This window comes from Myotis myotis, unplaced genomic scaffold, assembly GCF_014108235.1.
Source record: "Myotis myotis isolate mMyoMyo1 unplaced genomic scaffold, mMyoMyo1.p scaffold_m19_p_15, whole genome shotgun sequence".
In the NCBI taxonomy this organism is placed as follows: Eukaryota; Metazoa; Chordata; class Mammalia; order Chiroptera; family Vespertilionidae; genus Myotis; species Myotis myotis.
In genome coordinates this window covers 43,353,859-43,372,988 of record NW_023416319.1, presented here as the reverse complement: position 1 = coordinate 43,372,988, position 19,130 = coordinate 43,353,859, and the positions used below count along the sequence as shown (strand labels likewise).

The 19,130-nt window shown below is 42.9% G+C and overlaps 4 protein-coding genes across 14 annotated transcripts in view; 3 read left to right on the top strand and 1 right to left on the bottom strand.

The window, feature by feature from the left end:
* The window catches only part of CFAP70 (cilia and flagella associated protein 70), a 103,417-nt gene extending 99,152 nt beyond the window's left edge, over positions 1-4,265 (top strand). The window contains 2 exon segments of the mRNA XM_036337078.1: positions 1,490-1,537; positions 3,981-4,265. Of these exon segments, the coding sequence (XP_036192971.1) occupies positions 1,490-1,537; positions 3,981-4,061 (129 nt within the window). The 3' untranslated portion in view covers positions 4,062-4,265.
* Positions 4,266-5,146: 881 nt separating this feature from the next.
* Positions 5,147-7,050, top strand: MRPS16 (mitochondrial ribosomal protein S16). Its single transcript, XM_036337077.1, has 3 exons — positions 5,147-5,319; positions 5,931-6,191; positions 6,812-7,050. Exons 1-3 carry the CDS (start codon positions 5,307-5,309, stop codon positions 6,943-6,945), a joined length of 408 nt encoding a protein of 135 aa, XP_036192970.1. The 5' UTR covers positions 5,147-5,306; the 3' UTR covers positions 6,946-7,050.
* Positions 7,051-9,249: 2,199 nt separating this feature from the next.
* LOC118670140 (dnaJ homolog subfamily C member 9) overlaps positions 9,250-19,130 on the top strand; it is an 84,509-nt gene continuing 74,628 nt past the window's right edge. For 2 of the 4 annotated variants that reach the window (XM_036337059.1, XM_036337061.1), the window contains exons 1-4: positions 9,253-9,576; positions 9,739-9,879; positions 10,572-10,826; positions 12,704-12,787. In XM_036337059.1, coding sequence (XP_036192952.1) covers positions 9,397-9,576; positions 9,739-9,879; positions 10,572-10,826; positions 12,704-12,787 — 660 coding nt within the window. In that variant the 5' untranslated portion in view covers positions 9,253-9,396. Of the gene's footprint in view, positions 9,577-9,738; positions 9,880-10,571; positions 10,827-12,703; positions 12,788-13,137; positions 14,368-19,130 lie in introns of those variants that run through there. The other 2 variants (XM_036337063.1, XM_036337062.1) reach the window with 2 other exon arrangements.
* Positions 14,343-19,130, bottom strand: part of FAM149B1 (family with sequence similarity 149 member B1) — a 44,956-nt gene continuing 40,168 nt past the window's right edge. For 7 of the 8 annotated variants that reach the window (XM_036337068.1, XM_036337066.1, XM_036337072.1 and 4 more), the window contains 2 exons: positions 16,676-16,754; positions 14,343-15,563 (listed from right to left, as the gene is read on the bottom strand). In XM_036337068.1, the coding sequence (XP_036192961.1) occupies positions 15,490-15,563; positions 16,676-16,754 (153 nt within the window). In that variant the 3' untranslated portion in view covers positions 14,343-15,489. The remainder of the gene's footprint in view (positions 15,564-16,675; positions 16,755-19,130) is intronic. The other variant, XM_036337065.1, reaches the window with a different exon arrangement.

The window sequence follows — 19,130 nt, the reverse complement described above, 5'->3', positions numbered from 1 at the left end:
AATAAAAACAAAGCTATTATATGTTAGAAATATGGAATTAAAGCAATATAGAGAGGGTAATTTATAGCCTTAAATACATATTCTAGAAAAGAGAACTGAAATATCAACGGATTAAGCAGTTAAATCAAGAAATTAGCCCTAGCCCTAGCTGGTTTGGCTCAGTAGATAGTCGGCCTGGGGACTGAAGGGTCCTGGGTTCAATTCCAGTCAAGGGCACATATTTAGGTTGCAGACTCATTCCCCAGTAGGGGGTGTGCAGGAGGCAGCCAATCAATGATTCTCATCATTGATGTTTCTATCTCTCTTTCCCTTCCTCTCTGAAATCAATAAAAAAAATTTTTTTTAAATAAAAAGGAAATTAGCCCTAGCCGGTTTGGCTCAGTGTTGGTTGCAGGCTTGATCCCTGGCCCTCATTAGGGCATGTGTGGTAGGTAACCAATCTGTGTGTCTCTCCCTCCCTTTCAATCTCTCTAAAAAAAAAAAAAATCAATGGAAATTGGACTAGATCGGAGTCCTCAAACTACAGATCGCGGGCCACATGCAAATACAAATATTGTATTTGTTCCCATTTTGGTTTTTTACTTCAAAATAAGATATGTGCAGTGTGCATAGGAATTTGTTCATAGTTTTTTTTAAACTATAGTCCGGCCCTCCAACGGTCTGAGGGACAGTGAACTGGCCCCCTGTTTAAAAAGTTTGAGGACCCCTGGACTAGATAATTCTCTAAGTTCCATTCTAGCCTGAGCATTCATATTTATGTATTTAAGCTTTCCCAAGTGACTTTCCATACTCTAATTTGTTATGCACAAACTTGTGAAGTATAATAGTGAATTCATGTTATTCTCATTTAATTCCTTCATGTAAGAATAACTGGGAGTAGTGTTCTCATCTCATATCCAGATCTGCATGGAAGTAATTCCAGTATCTGCTTTTTCTAATCACAGAGACAAGATAAAGTTAAAAACTTAGACTCTGGTGCTAAACTAAATTATCTTAAAATCTGGCTCCTCCACTTATTAGCTTCATAATCTGCAAGTTATTTATCCTCTCTGTGCCCAGATTTTTCTATCTGTAAACTGGGAATTATAAATAGTTATCTCCTAAGGTTGTTTTGAGGATCAAGATGAAAGTATGTAAAGCACTTAAAACAATGTAAACAATTGAAACCACAAAGTAAACACTGTATGTGTTAGTTCTTATTAACTGGATGGCTTCAATCATGAGAGGAGCAAATGACTCATGGTGCTTTCAGAAAAAAAAAAAAAGAAAGGCCAAGTTATCTTTAAGATTTTGAAATAAAAAAAGGGATGTGTATCTTATATGTGCTTTTTCCTACCATCTTTCATTTTCCTGCTTCACCTGTGAATTCACAGTGTCCTAACTAAGAAGGAATGGACTCCTCTGCTTCAAGTAGAAATTTTTGGTAATGGACTTTGCCATCATCATGTTTTGGGATATCATTGTCACCAGCTGCTCCTCTTTTTTTCAGGCTGGACGGCAACTGGAAGCTGAGCAAGCCTACAAGTACACGATGAAGGTATGATATGCAGATGCTTCTTGCTGTTTGTCTGCACTGTACTGAGGTTAAGAAACTGAGAGGAAGGTACTAGTTTAACTCAGAACTTTTTAGCATTTTATGATGTGAATATTTTTCTAGAAGCTTTTCTTGCCATCTTTCCCATCATCATAGGGCTTCTGGGTTTGTAGGAATAACCCACATATTACATGGGGGGGTGGGGGGGGCGGTCTCTTTTTTTTTCTTGGTAGTAAAGCAAGCAAGAATTTATGGACTGCAGCAAAAACACGCTTAGAATAGTGAAACAAAGAGGGGCATAGAAGAAGCAACCAGAGGGCCTAGGCTGGGCTGCCTTGGCTCACTGAGAAGTCAGAGAAAAGGGGGCCTTAGAGACAAGTTCAGGGAGTTAGCCCAGGACAGGCTGCTGCTGCTCATTGCTCCCCTGGTTGCAAGTCTCCCGTGGTCCCCTTGAAGTTTAGGAGATACATGCCTATGGGTGAAGGAGGGGAGGAAGGGGATGGTATGGGCATGCTCCCTGGAGGGAGAGTGCCCCATGGGGGATCTTTTTTTATTTCTTTAGAGAATATGGGTTAATGGAAAGATAGTTGGCCAGGGATTCAGTAGACCTGAATTATGGTTCTAGTTTTGCCATTAACATACTGTGTTAACCTCTCTGGGCCTCATTTCCTCATGTGTAAAATGAAGGTATTGGTCTAGCAAGGGGTCAACAAATTTTCCCTGTAAATGGCAAAATAGGAAATATTTTAAGGTTAGTGGGCCAAACAGTCTCTATTGAAACTAGTACACTCTGACTTGCAGTGAAAAAGCAGCCATAAACAATTCATAAACAAATGAACATGGGTGTGTGTTTCAAATAAAACTTTTAAAAATTGTATTGATTTCAGAGAGGAAGGGAGAGGGAGAAAGGGATAGAAATGATGAGAGAGAATCACTGACCAGCTGCCTCCTGCATGCACCCTACTGGGGATTGAGCCCACAACCTGGGCATGTGCCCTTGACCAGAACCCAACCCGGTACCCTTCAGTCCGCAGACTGACACTCTCTCCACTGAACCAAACCGGCTAGGGCTCAAATAAAACTTTATTTACAAAAACAGGAAGAGTGCTAGATTTGGCTCATGAGCAGTGGTCTGCCAACTCCCATCACATGAATTATAAGCCACTTGAAAGACTTAAACAAATTAGGAGTTTTATTTTTCTCATCTAATGTAGAGTTCAGAACTGGTATCACAGCTCCACAGCGACCATCAGAGACCCACCCTCTTTCTACCTTTCTGCTCCAGCAACCATAGCATACAGTTCCCATCCCTCAGAGTGGAAAAACAGCCAGTATAGCTCCAGCCACTATCTCCATGTTTCAGGCACAATAAAAACCAAATGGAAGGAAAGGACAAAGGTGTCACGCTAGTTATTTCACCTCCTTTTAATGAGCAATGATTTCAATTTGCATTTCAGTGGCCAATTTGATCATAAACACTTCCCTTGCAAGGGAAGCAGGAAATGTAGCTTTTTAGCTGGCTGCACTGCTACCCTGAAAAGTAATGAAGACTTTTTTAGTAAAGAAAGGAGATATGCCGAAACCGGATTGGCTCAGTGGATAGAGCGTCAGCCTGCGGACTGAGAGGTCCCGGGTTCGATTCCGGTCAAGGGCATGTACCTGGGTTGCGGGCACAGGATGTGCAAGAGGCAGCTGATTGATGTTTCTCTCTCATCGATGTTTCTAACTCTCTCTATCTCTCTCCCTTCCTCTCTGTGAAAAATCAATAAAAAATATATTAAAAAAAAAAAAAAGGAGATAGTGGGTAGGCAACTAGATGTCTCTACTACACATCTAGATTCTAAAATTAAATTCAGATCTATGTCTTTGATTCCTTTCTGTCACTTGCCAAATAGGAATAGTATATATTAGTCAAGGTGTATTGGGTGATGTGAACCTTTTCAAAATAAACTTTATTAAAGTTCTTTTACAAAGAATGCAAACTGTGAATGTTCATACCACTTGATGAATTTTCATAGAGTGAAAATATCCATGTAACCAGCACAATGTTCTGAGGTCTTTTAATGGAATTACCATGAAATAGGGAAATATAGCCAAATTCCATCCCAAGGAACTGTGTTCTTTAGCTATGAACCTAGAAATTAGGGATCTCGCCCTAACGGGTTTGGCTCAGTGGATAGAACGTCGGCCTGCCGACTGAAGGGTCTCAGGTTTGATTCCAGTCAAGGGCATGTACCTTGGTTGCGGGCACATCCCCGGTAGTGGGTGTGCAGGAGGCAGCTGATCCATGTTTCTCTCTATCCCTCTCTCTTCCTCTCTGTAAAAAACCCAATATATTAAAAAAAAAAAAAAAAAAAAAGAGAGAGAGAGAGAGAAAAAAGAAATTAAGGGTCTCCACATAGGTATATCAGATATGACATGTGTCCCCTTCCTTCCTCCATTACAGCTAAAATTGAAAGATGAGAGACTGATTGCAGAGATCCACATGTTACAGGAGACTGTTGGCTTTGGAAATCCATCTTTCTGACTGCTTCCAGCTGAAGAATTTTCTGTATGGGACTGTGAGCTTTTTCCTTCCCAGAGAAATTAAATCCTGGATGCTTTACTGTATGAGACCTGGGAATAAAGACAAGAGAATCTCTGCCACAAACAGAAACCCATTCATTTATTTCCACTGCTATCTTACTGGGTTATCAAATGCTACTGGTTGGTCTTACTTGTTGACTGTCAACTGGATGACAATAAAAAATGAAAATAAGAGATTCAAAATTCATCAGTGTGATTCTGGATTTAAGGCATACTGGAGTATATATAAGAATATAATTATATGTAATTAAGGCATAATGGGTTCATTATGAGGGTTTCTGATGAAAGCTAATCAGGATAACTCTTGTAGGAAGTCAGCTGCTAAGGTCCCTGGCCAGGTGTACCTAATGGAACTTGGGAATGAAGGCACCCGTTTCTAAGGTGGAACTAAAGGGAGAAAGCTATTCGGGCCGCTGTATTAGGGCAAGATTAGTTGTGGGCAGGACCTTTGGATCCAACGGTGAACAGAGACTCTGAATAGGGAGGTCTTTGCTGAAGGCGGAGGTACTCACTCCCTCTAACCACCTTCTCACAGATGCAAACCTCGCAAAGGAGGTAATTGTTCTCGGGCTAAAGATGACCAAGGAAGCACACTGCACCCCTGTTCTGGACCACTCACTGCACAGCAAAACCAGGAAAAAGGCCCCCCTCCTTTATTTTTTGGAGAAGGTTCAGAGAATAGGAGGGAAGGTGAGAGGCATACAGTAAACACAGAAGGGTAAACTGTGCGCTCATGTAGAGTCCTTTTCTAGTCCGTTGTCACCCACCGTGCCCCACCAGGCTGGGACTGCAGCGCCCTTTCATCTCCGCGTTTCCGGGCTACCCCTGGGCGCGAGCAGGTGCCCCCGGAACGCCGGCTGCAGGAGGGACTGGCGGGCCCGGCGGCGCCTGCCCCGGCCGCTCCCGGCTCCTCCGAGCCTCCTCGCCCCCCGATGACTCGCGCAGCACGGCCATCCCCGCCGCCGGTGGAGTGAGGACGCGGAGTCCACCGTGTTGCATCACGGGAACTGTGGGGGCGGAAAGGGCTGGGCGAGTGGACCGTTCACTTCCGCCGCCGAGACGCACGGGCTTCGCTCGGGGCGCCGGGAGCCCGCGGTTTCGCAGCCTGGGCCCTGCCCGTCCGTCCTCCGCCCCGCCAGAGGCGGTAACGGGGTCCTTGCGGGCGGCGGGACGGTCGGGCCGCACCATGGTCCAGCTCAGTGAGTGGCGGCCCCGGGAGGCCTGCTGGCGGGCGCGGGCGCCGCGGGGCGGGCAGGACCCGGTGCGGCGGGCCGTCCTAGGGGAGCTGGAGGCCGTCCGAGCCGGGAGTAGCCTCCGGGCCTTACGTTGGGTTCGCCCCCCCACGCCCCCGCCCCCAGCCCGATTTTCTCCTTGAATCCCCCTGACACCGTGTGACAGAGTAGCATCTTATACAGTGGGGCCTTGACGTACGAGTGTCCCGACTAACGAGTTTTTTGAGATACCAGCTGTGTCTCGGCGGATTTTTTGCATCGAGTTGATAGAGTAATTTGAGTTAACGAGCTCCTTAACGAGCTCGGTCTCGGAACGAATTAAACTCGTAAGTCAAGGCCCCACTGTATAGAGATGAGGCAGCTGCGGAGCCAGTGGGTGGCAGGCAGGCCCGCGCTGGGCGGGGTGGGGGAGGACGTTGTCTCTGGCCGGAGTGCATGGGAAGGTTTCACAAAGAAGCTGTTTTCTAAGCCAGGCGGCCCCGAGTTGAGTAGAAGGAAGGGCTTTCACTGGAGGAAGAGGATTGTCTCCTGCACCTGGTTTTGCCCATCTTGTGCCCTGACCACTTGCTTCTCCACAGCTGCTGTCCTCCGCAAGGCCTACCGTGGAGGCCGCCTGACCATCCGTCTCGCCCTGGGCGGCTGTACCAACCGGCCTTTCTACCGCATCGTGGCCGCTCACAACAAGTTCCCCAGGGATGGCCGCTTCGTGGAGCAGCTGGGCTCCTACGACCCGCTGCCCAACACCCACGGAGAGAAGCTGGTGGCGCTCAACCTGGAGCGGATCCGGCATTGGCTCGGCTGCGGCGCCCACCTCTCCCAGCCCGTGGAAAAGCTTCTGGGTAACGTGGCTCTGCCAGGGGTGGGCAAACTTTTGGACTCGAGGGCCACAATGGGTACTTAAACTGGACCGGAGTGTTTGTGTGAACTAATATAAATTCAAAGTAAACATCATTACATAAAAGGGTACGGTCTTTTTTTTTTTTAGTTTTATTCATTTCAAACGGGCAGGATCCGGCCCGTGGGCCGTAGTTTGCCCACGCTGCAGAGATTTTCCATTGAAGTCGATTACAGGGGGATGAGAACTCAGAATGATTCCCGTTACCCTTGGGCTGCTCGGGGCTTGAGTGAGAGGTGAAGGGGCTTGTGATCGCATTGCCATTTTGAATCTGGTGACTTCCGTGGGACTCCTTTATGAGGCTGAGATTTTATTCTAAAAGTGGGAACTGTGTGTCTTGAAGGGCTGTCAGCTCATCTTTCTCAGGTAAGGAAAATCGTGTTAGGAAGGAGATAACACCGATTGTCTCCTTGCAGTCAGGAGCAGGTGGAAGAAGTGAGGAGCATGTTTGAAATCCATGCTCTAGGTCAGGTCGCTGTTAGACCGAGATCCTGTGAGGCTGCATTGCCAGGGAAACATTGGCTTGTCCTGTGTGGTAATGAATGCAAACCCTGTTGTTTTTAGGCCTTGCTGGGTTTTTCCCTCTGCATCCTATGATAATCACAAATGCTGAGAGGCTTCGGCGGAAACGGGCGCGTGAAATCCTCTTAGCATCTCAGAAAACAGAGGCAGAGGCTACGGAAACAGAAGCAAGCTGACGTCAGTGAGCACAGCAGCAAGAACAAAGTCAAAGTCCTCTTCAGACACTTGTGCAGAGTTCTCTTACTAGATTTAGAGGTCAATAAATGGTGTTTTCCATGTCATCCATGTTCTGGCCTGGCCTGAATGGGGTCCAGGGAGAGGTTTGTTCTTGTGTGACACGGGGCTACTAATTCACTTTCTCAGCCTTCGCTGGGGGAAACACAGTGGCTGTGGAGTGGGTTGGGCAGCTTTACAGTCTGCTGCCTTCCAAAACTTCCGTTTCAGAGTCCCCAACCAACGTGGCCATGGCCCCAGTTTAATCTTGGCAGAGCTAAGATTTAGACTGCAGTCTGCCTACCTGGGGAGCCCTTTCCAGTACATATTGTTTGTAGTGGGATGGGGTGGGGGAATAAGCAAGGATGAGGGACTTTTCAAATGTCTACTTAAAACATCAGTGATAGAATCAGGCTTAGGGATCATGTGCCAAAAAAAACCCCACAAAATATTACTTTATCTGCTCCACCCTAATTAACCTCGGGATTCTCCATCCACAAGCATGGATTAGATGGTTTTAGTGCACATGCTAGATAATGAAGATTTCAAATTCTGGCACAAGGCTAGGATGTAGGAGACTTATAGAGGAGATTCTTAAGCCCTAAGAATATACCAACTAATATTATCCTCTGGATTTTATATTCTGAGAACAACTAACAGCCACCTCAAATTGTGGGGTCGTGTCTCCCCAGGATTGTTACTGGTTGGCCTCCACTTGCTTTGAGGAGGATATGTGGAAGGCAGGGCAAACAGAAAGGAATTGACTGTCCCTGGGTTTGATCTTGGACATGGGAAAGAAATGATTTGAAAATGATAGGAACTCTGGAAGTTTAAAAGATACCCTGGAGAGTTTGGTGGGAGAAGCTTTAATTGATAGTGCAGGAGAGAATGTGATTTTGAAAAGTATTGATCAGTGGGGGGAACTACTGTGAAATGGGTTAAGGTATTTATTTTTACTAGTAGCTACTGAGTTTGTCACCTCATGTGTCTACTTTGTGCCCTTGTCTGTCCTTTGTCTAAGATCTATACCCATATTTCCTGTGGGAGCGTATCTGCTCCCTGATTTCCAGTTTTCTCTAGCCCTAGCCTTGCTTTGGATCTCCAGGCCCCTATTTATCACCATGTCTGGATGATTGCCTCAGCCTATCTTGATACCACCTTCAAATCTAAAATACTCAAAATTCATCTGTGCACTTTATTTATTTTTTTAAATATATTCTGTTGACTTTTTACAGAAAGGGAGAGGGATAAAGAGTTAGAAACATCGATGACATCGATCAGCTGCCTCCTGCACATTCCCCACTGGGGATGTGCCCGCAACCAAGGTACGTGTCCTTGACCGGAATCGAACCTGGGACCCTTCAGTCCCCAGGCCGACGCTCTATCCACTGAGCCAAACCGGCCAGGGCTCTTCTCTGCACTTTAGAAAGCATTAAAAAACAAAAAAACCCACCTTTGCTTCAGCAGCTTGTATTTTTATTATGAGGGTTTGGGTCATGTTACCTCCACCAAAGTGGAAGGTGATTCAGGAGCTGGAGGGTGAGTGGGAATGATTCTGTAAGTGCTGTCAGATGAAGAATTTTTTAAAGAGGTCTTTTGTGTCTTTTGTTTCATGTAGACTTTTTCTTGCAGGCCTCTAGGGAAGTACCTACCCTGTAGGCTACACAATTATTTGCGCCTTAGAGCTCTATGTACTATCAGTACCGTCTTTGAAAAAATTAGTGTTCTTTGAAAAAATACATGTATATGAACCATGTGAAATTGCCAAATGCCTATGCTGTGCTGTTATTTTGCTAAAAAACAAACAGCGTATAGGTTCAACCTAATACGGACTTTCACGTATTGAAAAAGATTCCTCGCCCCGACCGGTTTGGCTCAGAGGATAGAGCGTCGGCCTGCGGACTGAAGGGTCCCAGGTTGGATTCTGGTCAGGGGCATGCACCTTGGTTGCGGGCACATCCCCAGTAGGAGGTGTGCAGGAGGCGGCTGATCGATGTTTCTCTCTCGATGTTTCTAACTCTCTATCCCTCTCCCTTCCTGTCTGGAAAGAAAACCCAATAAAATATATTTAAAAAAGAAAAAAGGAAAGGAAAAGATTCGGCGATGAAGATAAGTGCCAGGTGTCTAGAGTACGGGGAGTGGAGTCGCAGAGGAGAGGGCGTGGCGTCTCGGGCGCTACTTCCGCTTACGCCTGCTCTACTACGCCCCTTGGCACGTTGACGCTGGGCTTTCCACGCCCCATTTTACAGCAGCCGTAAAGTGCGGTGTCGTGACCACGCCCTTTCTCGCGGCTCTTGTGACGCAGGCGCGCTGGGCTTTTTGCGCGGGAAAAGGCAGCAGTTCGGAACTAGCCGGGGCTGCTGGGACCCACTGTTTTCGCGGAGTCCGCCGCTGGCCCCGCGCCTCTGCCGGCCATGGGGCTGCTGGAGCAGTGCGAGCAGGTGTTCGGTACCGCCGACCTTTACCGGGTGCTGGGGGTGCGGCGCGAGGCCTCGGACGGCGAGGTCCGACGCGGCTACCACAAGGTGTCCCTGCAGGTGCACCCGGACCGGGTGGGCGAGGACGACAAGGAGGGTGCCACCCGCCGCTTCCAGGTGCGCGAGACCCTGCCCCAGCGGCCCCGGGCGTCTGTGCCGCGGTCTAATGGCCGGCCGGCCCCTCCCGGGAAATGCCCGGAGCCCGGCCTGGTGTTTTCTGCTGTTTCTCGCCGGCAGCAGTGAAGGGGCGAGGGTGACTTGAATGCTCTTTCCCCGCAGATCCTCGGGAAAGTCTACTCCGTCCTGAGTGACCAGGAGCAGAGGGCCGTGTACGATGAGCAGGGGACCGTGGACGAGGACTCGGATGTGCTCAGCCAGGATCGGGACTGGGAGACGTATTGGAGGTTACTCTTTAAAAAGGTAGAAAAAGACTCTGGAGACTGTTTCGCGACGATTCATTCCTATTATTTACTCGACAAATGTTTATTGAATGCCTCTGAGGCATTGAATTGTGTGTGAAGGAGGGGGAATTTGGCCTTGAAATACACACACACACACACACACACACAAGCATGCATTCCCTTGAAATACACACACACGCGCGCGCCCATTCCCCAGGAGATGCACACTGTGCCGTGCGTCTTTGATGCAGAACAAATGTATTTAACCGCTGGTGAACCCCGGGTGTTTTCTCTATACACATGCCCTCTTACTGAGATGGGCCTTGGTTGCCTGTTGATGTAGAGTGCTTGCTTGTAGTAGAAAGGGGGTGCTTACGTTTTGACAAGAAGTGCCTTATTTTACGTATCCAAATGTCAGTCCTGAGTGTTTCTCTGGATCCCTTCCCACCCCTGGAAACTTCACTTAAAATTTCCTGGTCCATAATTTAGTAGTTGTGAAGGTCGGAGTAGGGAGAACTATGGAAAAGCTTCGGCTGAGAAAATTTTTGGAACACTTTTTGGAGAATCAGGGATTGAGACCTGTATGTCCTTTACATCCAGTTTCAGCTCAAGCAACTGTTGTATTTTGGGAGAAACTTTCAACACCTAAATTTAGCTTTCCTAGAATACCTTTTAAAATAAAGCTAAAGCATATGCTTCTTATTTGTTTAGATATCTCTAGAAGACATTCAAGCTTTTGAAAAGACATACAAAGGTTCTGAAGAAGAGCTGGCTGATATTAAACAGGCCTACCTGGACTTCAAAGGGGACATGGGTCAGATCATGGAGTCGGTGCTGTGCGTGCAGTACACGGACGAACCCAGGATAAGGAACCTTATTCAGCAAGCCATTGACGCTGGAGAAGTTCCATCCTATAAGGCCTTTGTCAAAGAATCGAAGCAAAAGATGAATGCTAGGAAAAGGAGGGTAAGACTTTGAATGCTATTTATTATTTACATATTGACTGCTTCCAAAAAGAATTTGAGGATGTTGACAGTAATTGAAATATAGACAGAACTGTGAAATAAGGATAAGGACTAACTCGCTATGTAGTTCTCATCTAATAAAATGAGCATATCAGTTCACCGGGAGAAACTTGTTTTCCCTGGTATGTTGTGCTTCAGAGGATTTTACTACTGATTATTTAAATAATATCATCTTGAAATATTTGTCATATGGGCCGATTCTTGTACCTTTGCTGAGGCTTTTCTCATTAGTGGGGTTCAGATACCTAGGCTTACACAATGGTTCTCAGTTAAGGGGTGAGGGAGAGGACAACCAAGACTCTTAAAAAGAAAATACTGTGTCTGCTTAATACAGATTCCTTTGTTCTTGCCCAGGTTGATTTGTGATTTGGGTCCTGAATATACATGTTAAAAAACTATTGCGTTTACTTTTTAAATTCCAAATTTACTTTGAGGAACACTTTTTGGAGAATCAGGGATTGAGACCTGTATGTCCTTTACACCCATATGAAACTAGGGCCGGTGGAGGTAGGGATGGTGGTAGGGGAAAGGAACTCAAGGACAGCGGGGGTTCTGGGAGGGAGTAGATTCAAAGTTGAAAACATCTGTCCCTCTGGTCTGGGGAAAAACCAGACTGGTACCTAAGTAACCATTGCTTCGACCTGGCTTTCGTAATGGGAATTCCATGGAGAGTGTACAGTGTAAGAGGCAGATACTGCCCTTAGTTTGTATGGCTGAATTGGGGGTGAACTTAGGTCTGCAGCATTTAGATACAAGATGACACAGAAGAAAGCTGAAGTATGTTGAGAAGTGGAATGTGTATAAGAGCTATCGTTTTGACTCACAGGGTACCTTTATTTAGACTCAAGCAGTTCAAGTTGGTGATTATTTTCTCAGGTGAAACTTAGCAGAGCAGTATCTAGTAGTAGGATATTAGCTTGAGAAACTTCTCTAGAGTATTGTGAGGAGGGGTTGGCAGTTTTGAGAGTGATTCCAGCAAACGAACTTGGGAAGGGGGATACAATATCAAAAGAAATTGGATAAAGACTGAAAGTAGATAGTAAAGTAGAAAGTAGAAAGGAAACTGTGTCTCTTTATTGGAATAACAAGGTCCTAATATATCATCATTCCCACTATTAATAGTATTTATTACTATTTAGAAAATTCACTGGGGTTGGGACCTCTTAATAATTTTAGCTGTTGCCCTGAAGGAAAAAACAACTTATTAACCTTTACCAAGGTATTCTAGTGGTATTTTGGAATCAGTGCCCTAGTAAATTTTGGCCAAAAAAAAGTGGCTTTGAAATCAGGTAAAGAAAAGTTAAAACTGAATTTGTTAGTGTTTATTCTGACTACTTGGGAAATTTTAAACTAGGGTTGCTTTCAAAGCTGCCACCAGTCACATGTAGTAAATTGGGTTTCCAGAGGAAGAATCTGAGGTGCCTTTATCCCGGCAGTATTTTTGAGGACATCCTTGGTTAAGCTCTCCATGCATTTTGTTTTCCTTCCTATCATCACATGGTTATTAACATGTTAAGCGCCCAGTCACTGGTGACTGACACTATACTTTCTGTCCGGAAGACAAAACAGGATGGGCGCTTAATGTGTTAATACCAAACTACTTGCTACCCCTAACAAATTGAAATGGGGAAAACTCAGAAATGCTTACTGGAATCAGGATATACCGCTTGCTGTCAGCAATTTTGCCTTTTAATGAATGCTGTATTAATGTAATTTTATTCTAAATAATCCTCAAATTGAAAGGGTCTTATAAATTTGCTTTTGGCAAAGGGTATATTTTTAGGATGCCATGGAGTCACATGTGAACATCTGTTTTAGGCCCAGGAAGAGGCTAAAGAAGCAGAAATGAGCAGGAAGGAGTTAGGACTTGATGACGAAGATAATTTGAAAGCACTCATTCAGGTAAACTCGGCAGCTGTCTGTGAAGGTTTGCTGCCATTGCCATTTCTTTATGTTCTTGTTCTGATTCCTACAGCTATTTTGGAGTATATGTGTACTGTGTTTTTTTTTCTTTTAAGACCTAATTCGTATATCATATTCACCTTTTTGAAGTGTATAATTCAATGGTTTTTAATATATTCATCCAGTTGTACAACCATCAGCACCAATTCCAGAACATTTCATCACCCTAAAAAGAATCTCTTTACCCATTAGCAGTCACTCACTCCCCATTCTTCCTTCCCACCACTAAGTACTTCTTTCTCTTTCAATAGTCTTGTGTTTTGAAAGCTTGTGTTTTAACTCTCAAACAGAACAGACAAAAGGATCGGCAAAAGGAAATGGACAATTTTCTGGCTCAGATGGAAGCAAAGTACTGCAAACCTTCCAAAGGAGGAGGGAAAAAAACAGCTCTCAAGAAAGAAAAGAAATAATGGAATTTACTCTTCAAAGGTCGTTAGGGGTTAATTAGTGCCATTGTAGGAAAGGTAAAGTCAAGATCTGAAGACAAAAGTCAATTCAACCCTTGAGAAAAATTCTCTTCCACCTAAACTATTCAGATTGAGAATGTAAACCAGTCTCTCAACCTGATCTTATATCCTAGAAATCCCCTGACAGTCTGTGAAGTCCAGTCCTCCTGAGAAGGAATTTGGTGATGGTCATTGAGGAAAGAGGGGGAGGTTGGTATACTTCTGACAGCACTTGCTTCTGTGGATCTTTTGTACAAGGAACTTTACCTAGAATGTGGATCTGTCCATACTTCCGTTAACAGCTGTCATTTTGCCACAAGAATGAGCTGCAGAGTATTCAGAGCGATGTGTGTGTTTATTAGAACAAGTACGCTACCTGGCTAGAATGTCTTCAGAACACTTGCTGGACATTGTCTTCTAAATACTTGACAGTGCTTTCAGTCTTAAAACTCTTGAGTACATCCTCTCTTTTTGTTTTGTTTGTTTTTTTTGTTTTTTTACTCAAACAGGTTTTTGTACTCTGCTTCAAGTATAGGAGAAACAGATGTTCACATTACTTCAAGCATCTTTATGACTTAATACATGATTAAACTAAACAAGTAAAAAATGACTTAAATTTTTAATGATCACTGGGATATTACTGCTGAATGTCCTTGGGTAGGTCACTAAGCTTGTCTGAACTTGTTTTCTCATCTTTGAAAGGGTGAGGGAGTTTGGGTAAACGACTTCTTAGAGGCTCCCCTGACTTAATGCTAACTCTGAAAGGCAAGCCCATCAGTGGTTTGTTTTCATGCGCTTGTGGTATTGATTTGTGAAAATAGTACAGAGATTTTCATTTATATTTAGTCAAATTGTATGTATTCATTAGAATATGTGGAAGTTTTTAAGGGACTGTTCAACTTAAAATCTCTGATTTTAGACTAATATATTCAATGCCATATCCCCGAAACAAGCCTGGTACCTTTATGTATCATGATTTATCAGCGATATAAGCACATGACATGTTTTCAGTTTGTGATTATAAACAAGGTTAAAAAAATACTCTTTAATTGTATTAAAATATAATTTAATGCAGATTGTTTGAAGCATCTTTCTTCATATAATAGCATTAGAACACTTTGATATAAAAAAAATTACCCCAATTTATGATCACTTGAATTTATCCCTCTGAAGATTAACAATAAGATTAAAAAAAAAACGGTATGATCATCAAAACTAAAGTTCAATGAAATTTAAATAAAATAAATTTAAGCCATAGTTAAAACCATTGCTGCGTTCATGAGTACACTCAGGAAAAGGTCCGTGGTAAAATGAGAAGAATGCCGAAATTCTCTACTTCTGCTCTTAGGATATGTTGATACTGGAATAATCGCCAGGTGTCTGAAATTTTAGGGAATTGTATCTTGCTGGCTCATTAACAGAAAGATTCTATAAATTTTTTAATTGACTTTTAGAGCTATAGGAGAAAGTCTGGCAAGTTGAGTTTAATATTTGGAAAAAAAATGTGACCACTAAATTACTTTAAGAAAGAAGTGTAATCTGATATTAAGCAGGCATTGTGAGGTTGAGCTGTCCTATCTGAAAAAAGTAATATGCATTACGATTTATTACATATGCTACTTTACACTAGTGTTCAACATTTTTGTTTTTAATTAACCCTTCCATATCTTTCTGCTTATGGGATTGGACATGCAAAGAGAAAGCTTTAGGAATGACATCTGTTTGATGAGTAGCTCAAATTTTTGTCAGTCCTGTCTCCTGAAAATGATTCAAAACTGAGTACAACTCCAGAAATTAATATAAGCAGTATTCCAATGCCAGTGACAGCTTAATGTTATTAATCATTTGCTGTTTTCTGTGTATGTGTACTTTCAGAGAATCCTATAATAATTGAACTGTTCATTGTTAACAGACAACATGAGCAGTGATTTGGGAGTAGTTACTCTTTGTGGGTACAGAACTTTACTGTCTAGTGGAATAGTTAATGCTGAAAGAAGACAGTAACGGGATAGAAATAGTTCCCATATAATCTTTGGCAGATACTATGTTTTCTCAGTCAGTTTTACCAAAGTAACTCTTCATGAAGATAGCTTCAAGTTGTCTCTTGTAAACAAACTGCATCACACGATGAGTGAACACTGATTTATGAAGTCTTCCCACGTGTTCCCTGTAGCCTGAAAGAGGTCCTCATTTGCTCTAAGGTCCCTGCCTGGTTCTAGAGACTGGTCCACTTCTGTTTTGAGTTTTTGTAGACCCATGTGCTTGAGAACCTGTCAGACAAAGGACATCACAGAGTAACATTAGTAGACAGTCTAGATTTGGTAAACTCAAATTCATACCTAAGGGCTTTGTTGCTCCAATAATCAGCTGGGATTTAAATTTGGAGACTTGGAACAAGTAGTAAAGTATATATTTACCAAGGCAATAAAAACCTTGCATATTATACGGAAAAACAAAAATCTATACTAAGATATGAAAGCAGTGGACTCCTTTAGAGAGGAGTCCACTAACTGAAAAAGACTACAATGTGTTTCACGTAAGTAAATGTTGCACTAGTTACATCTGACCATCAGCATGGCTGAATGTAATAACTTAGCTCAGAGGCAGGGTTGCTTCTCTGATGACTGATCCAATAAAACACTCCACTGGAAGTATTCAAAGACTGCCTCACTGCCACTAGAAACTGAACCAGGAGAATTCACTTGGACTACAGAGATCGTTGGAGGCAGGTTATTTTTTAATATACGAGCTGATTAATCTTATTAACAGCAAACATCAACTACCCCATTTCTAAGTTTCACCTACAACATAATGAGAATGACCTGGTGGTGGTAAGATCATTCTAGGAAGAATTAAGACATTCTTAAATTTTCTTCCACCACTTATGCAAAAATAGAAGCTATAGAATATAACTTAGAAACCAAAAAGTAAATGGGAAAGACTCAGACTCAGCAGCATATCTTGACATTTTAGAATTTCTTTTGTCTTACCTTGCCTAGCAGGGTAACTAACCAAAGCATTTAATCTATAGCAATATGAATTTTGCCTACATAAAGCAGTGTTTAAATGTTAGGAAAGTGATTTATTTGGCTGAATTATTTTTAGATTTTAAAAAGTTCTGTATACTTTGCCAGAGTGGTGAGAGGTTGATTTACATATAAGAAAACAGAAATCCAGAATTTTTTGGCTCTGAACTATAGCGCTCTTCTCTTTATTATACCCCATCTTCCAAAATGAATTTGAGGTGACTTAGAAAATGTAGGAAAACAAAATATAATCAAACCTGGAGGAAAGGAAAATAAGCATAGGAAAAAATATATAAGACAAAGAAAGGCAGGGTCTTAACATAGCCACATAGTAGTAAAATAAGTCATGGCCCCACCTGTCCCTCCATATCCCCTACCAGGTCGGGCCTGATGAGGATACTCAACAGCACGTGAATGACGATACTGCGTGTCCGGCTGAAAAGAAAAAGTGGAGACACTTTTTTCAGTGCTATGTCTCCCAACGGATAATATGTTAGTAGATTTACAAGAGAAAACCTTGAAATCAGACAACAATTTAAATGGCATTATCTGCTAATTCTATAGATAGGTTGGCTGAGTGCATTCTGTTATATTCCAAGGAAAAAATCCCAAGCCAGAAGCCCATAAAGCCATTTGTTAACTTGTAAAAATGGCAAGTTCTATAATTTTATTAATATGCCTTTAAAAAATCTTAGCATTGATAAATAACCCATGTAGTTTAATGTTTCTAAATATAATTGGCTGCCCAGGGAATGTCATCCAATTTCTATTGCCTGCTGACTGTTTAAGACAACAGAACAGAGCCTTTTCAGTAGCATTGAAATATCCATGACTCGTATACTTGAAATAGGACTCTTGATATGAATCTCAAACATTACAAAGTTACCACAAGGGATTTAAAGATTTTAAGGTCTAAAATATTAAAATGCAAAATAACGAAAAAAGCTATCCATGCCATCTCGCTGACACTTCTGGGATAAAAGAAACCTCCCTCAGTTCCATGTCAGAGCACTAAAATCAAGAGATTTCAGGAATTTTTTTCTGGTGAAGCCCCATATTTTTGATCAGGTGTTAGCACAAACTTCATATTTGTAGAGGGCCAGACTGTAAATGTTCTAGACTTCGAGGCACACACTGCTGCTGTTGGAACTACTCAACTCTGCATTTGTAATGGAAAGCAGCCAGAGAGTACGCGAATGAGCGCGGTGGCTCTGCCCTCATAAAACCTAATAAAATAAAACAAAAGCAGGGAGTAAGTCAAATGGCTCATGAACGTAGCTTATGGACTCCCGTTCTAGGTGAGCACAGTGCTGGTCTGGCAGTGCCTGGCCAGGCCTCTGAACTAGTGCTCTCAGTTACACTGCGCTACTAGCTCATAGCCCTTTTCATGAGAGCAAACTGGGAGAGAAATGGCTATGGTAAGACATTTTTACTTTTATTATTATAAACCATGAAAATGAAACTGAATTTTTTTCAGGTGTTCAGCTTTACTCCTAAGGTAACCAAAATTAAATATTTGATATGACTCTAGCTATAGAATATAATCATTAAACACTGCTTAACAAATGATCTGGATCAAATTATGAGAATACAAATGTAATAAAGGTTTTCAAACTTCTTAGGATTCACATCTAGTAAGAATTAGAAATGCTCAGAGTTCCCTTTTGCCCATGTTTTAGATGAATCTCACCCTAAATCAAGCCTTCTGAGGTCCATTGGGGTGAAGTGTTCCCCTCAAGTTTATATCTGCCTGGGACTTGTGAATGTGACTTTATTTGGAAATAGTATCTATACAGATATAATCAAGTTAAGTTGAGGTCATACTGGATTAGGGTCATACTGAATTTCAGGCCTAAATTCAGTGACTGATATCTTTATAAGAGGGGAATTTGGAAGAAGGCTATGTGAAGACAGCAGGAATTGGAGTGAAGCATCTGCAGGCCAAGAAATACCAAGGACTGCTGGGAGCCATCAGAAGCCAGAAGAGATTCTTCCCTAGAGTCTGCAAAGGGAACATGGCTCTGCTGACACCTTAATTTTAGACTTATAGGCTCTGGAACAAAATAAATTTCTATTGTCTTAAGCCACCCAGTTTGTCATAATTTGTTATGACAGCCCTAGGAAATTAATAGTGTCCGTCCATTCATTCTCATTCTAGTGGAGGAAAGACTGTATGGTGTTTTAAGCTCTAACAGTTCCAGAGTTATGAGTTGGGATAAGTGGGCTAAACACCATCCTGAAAACTGGTATAGGTTGTGCATCCACTGGTTCCTGGGCTGTAAATGTGGCCCCAGGCACTTTCCTGGCTCAACAAGCCCTCTTGTCACAAAGCAGAGGAGGTGGGGCTGAGCTCCTGGCATACAACTGGGCAAGGTCAGTGCATGACCAATCTCCCAACCAAGTTTTTTCTATTACTGCTTAAAGGTAAAGGGCTAGGAAATGTACGAAGTAGTAAGGCAATGTTAGCATCTCAACTAAAAGCCTATCCACCAGTCCACATCATCTGACACCACTATTGGTATAATTCCATGAGAGCAGCGTTAGAGAACGAAGTTATGCTGATCTGATATGCACTGGGGTTTAACACTTTTTCTTTTTTTTTTTTTTTGCTTATTCTCAGAAATATCTAACTTTAATTTTGTTTAGAATTTGTAATTTATACATCAGGCGTTTGTGTGTGTTACATGCTGCTGAGTTGGCACTGACTCCTGGTGACCCTATGAATGAGTGGTGTCCACAGTGTTCTGTCCTCAGCGGCCCTGCTCAGCTCCTGTCGACTTATGCCTGTGGTTTCTGTTATGGAGTCAATTC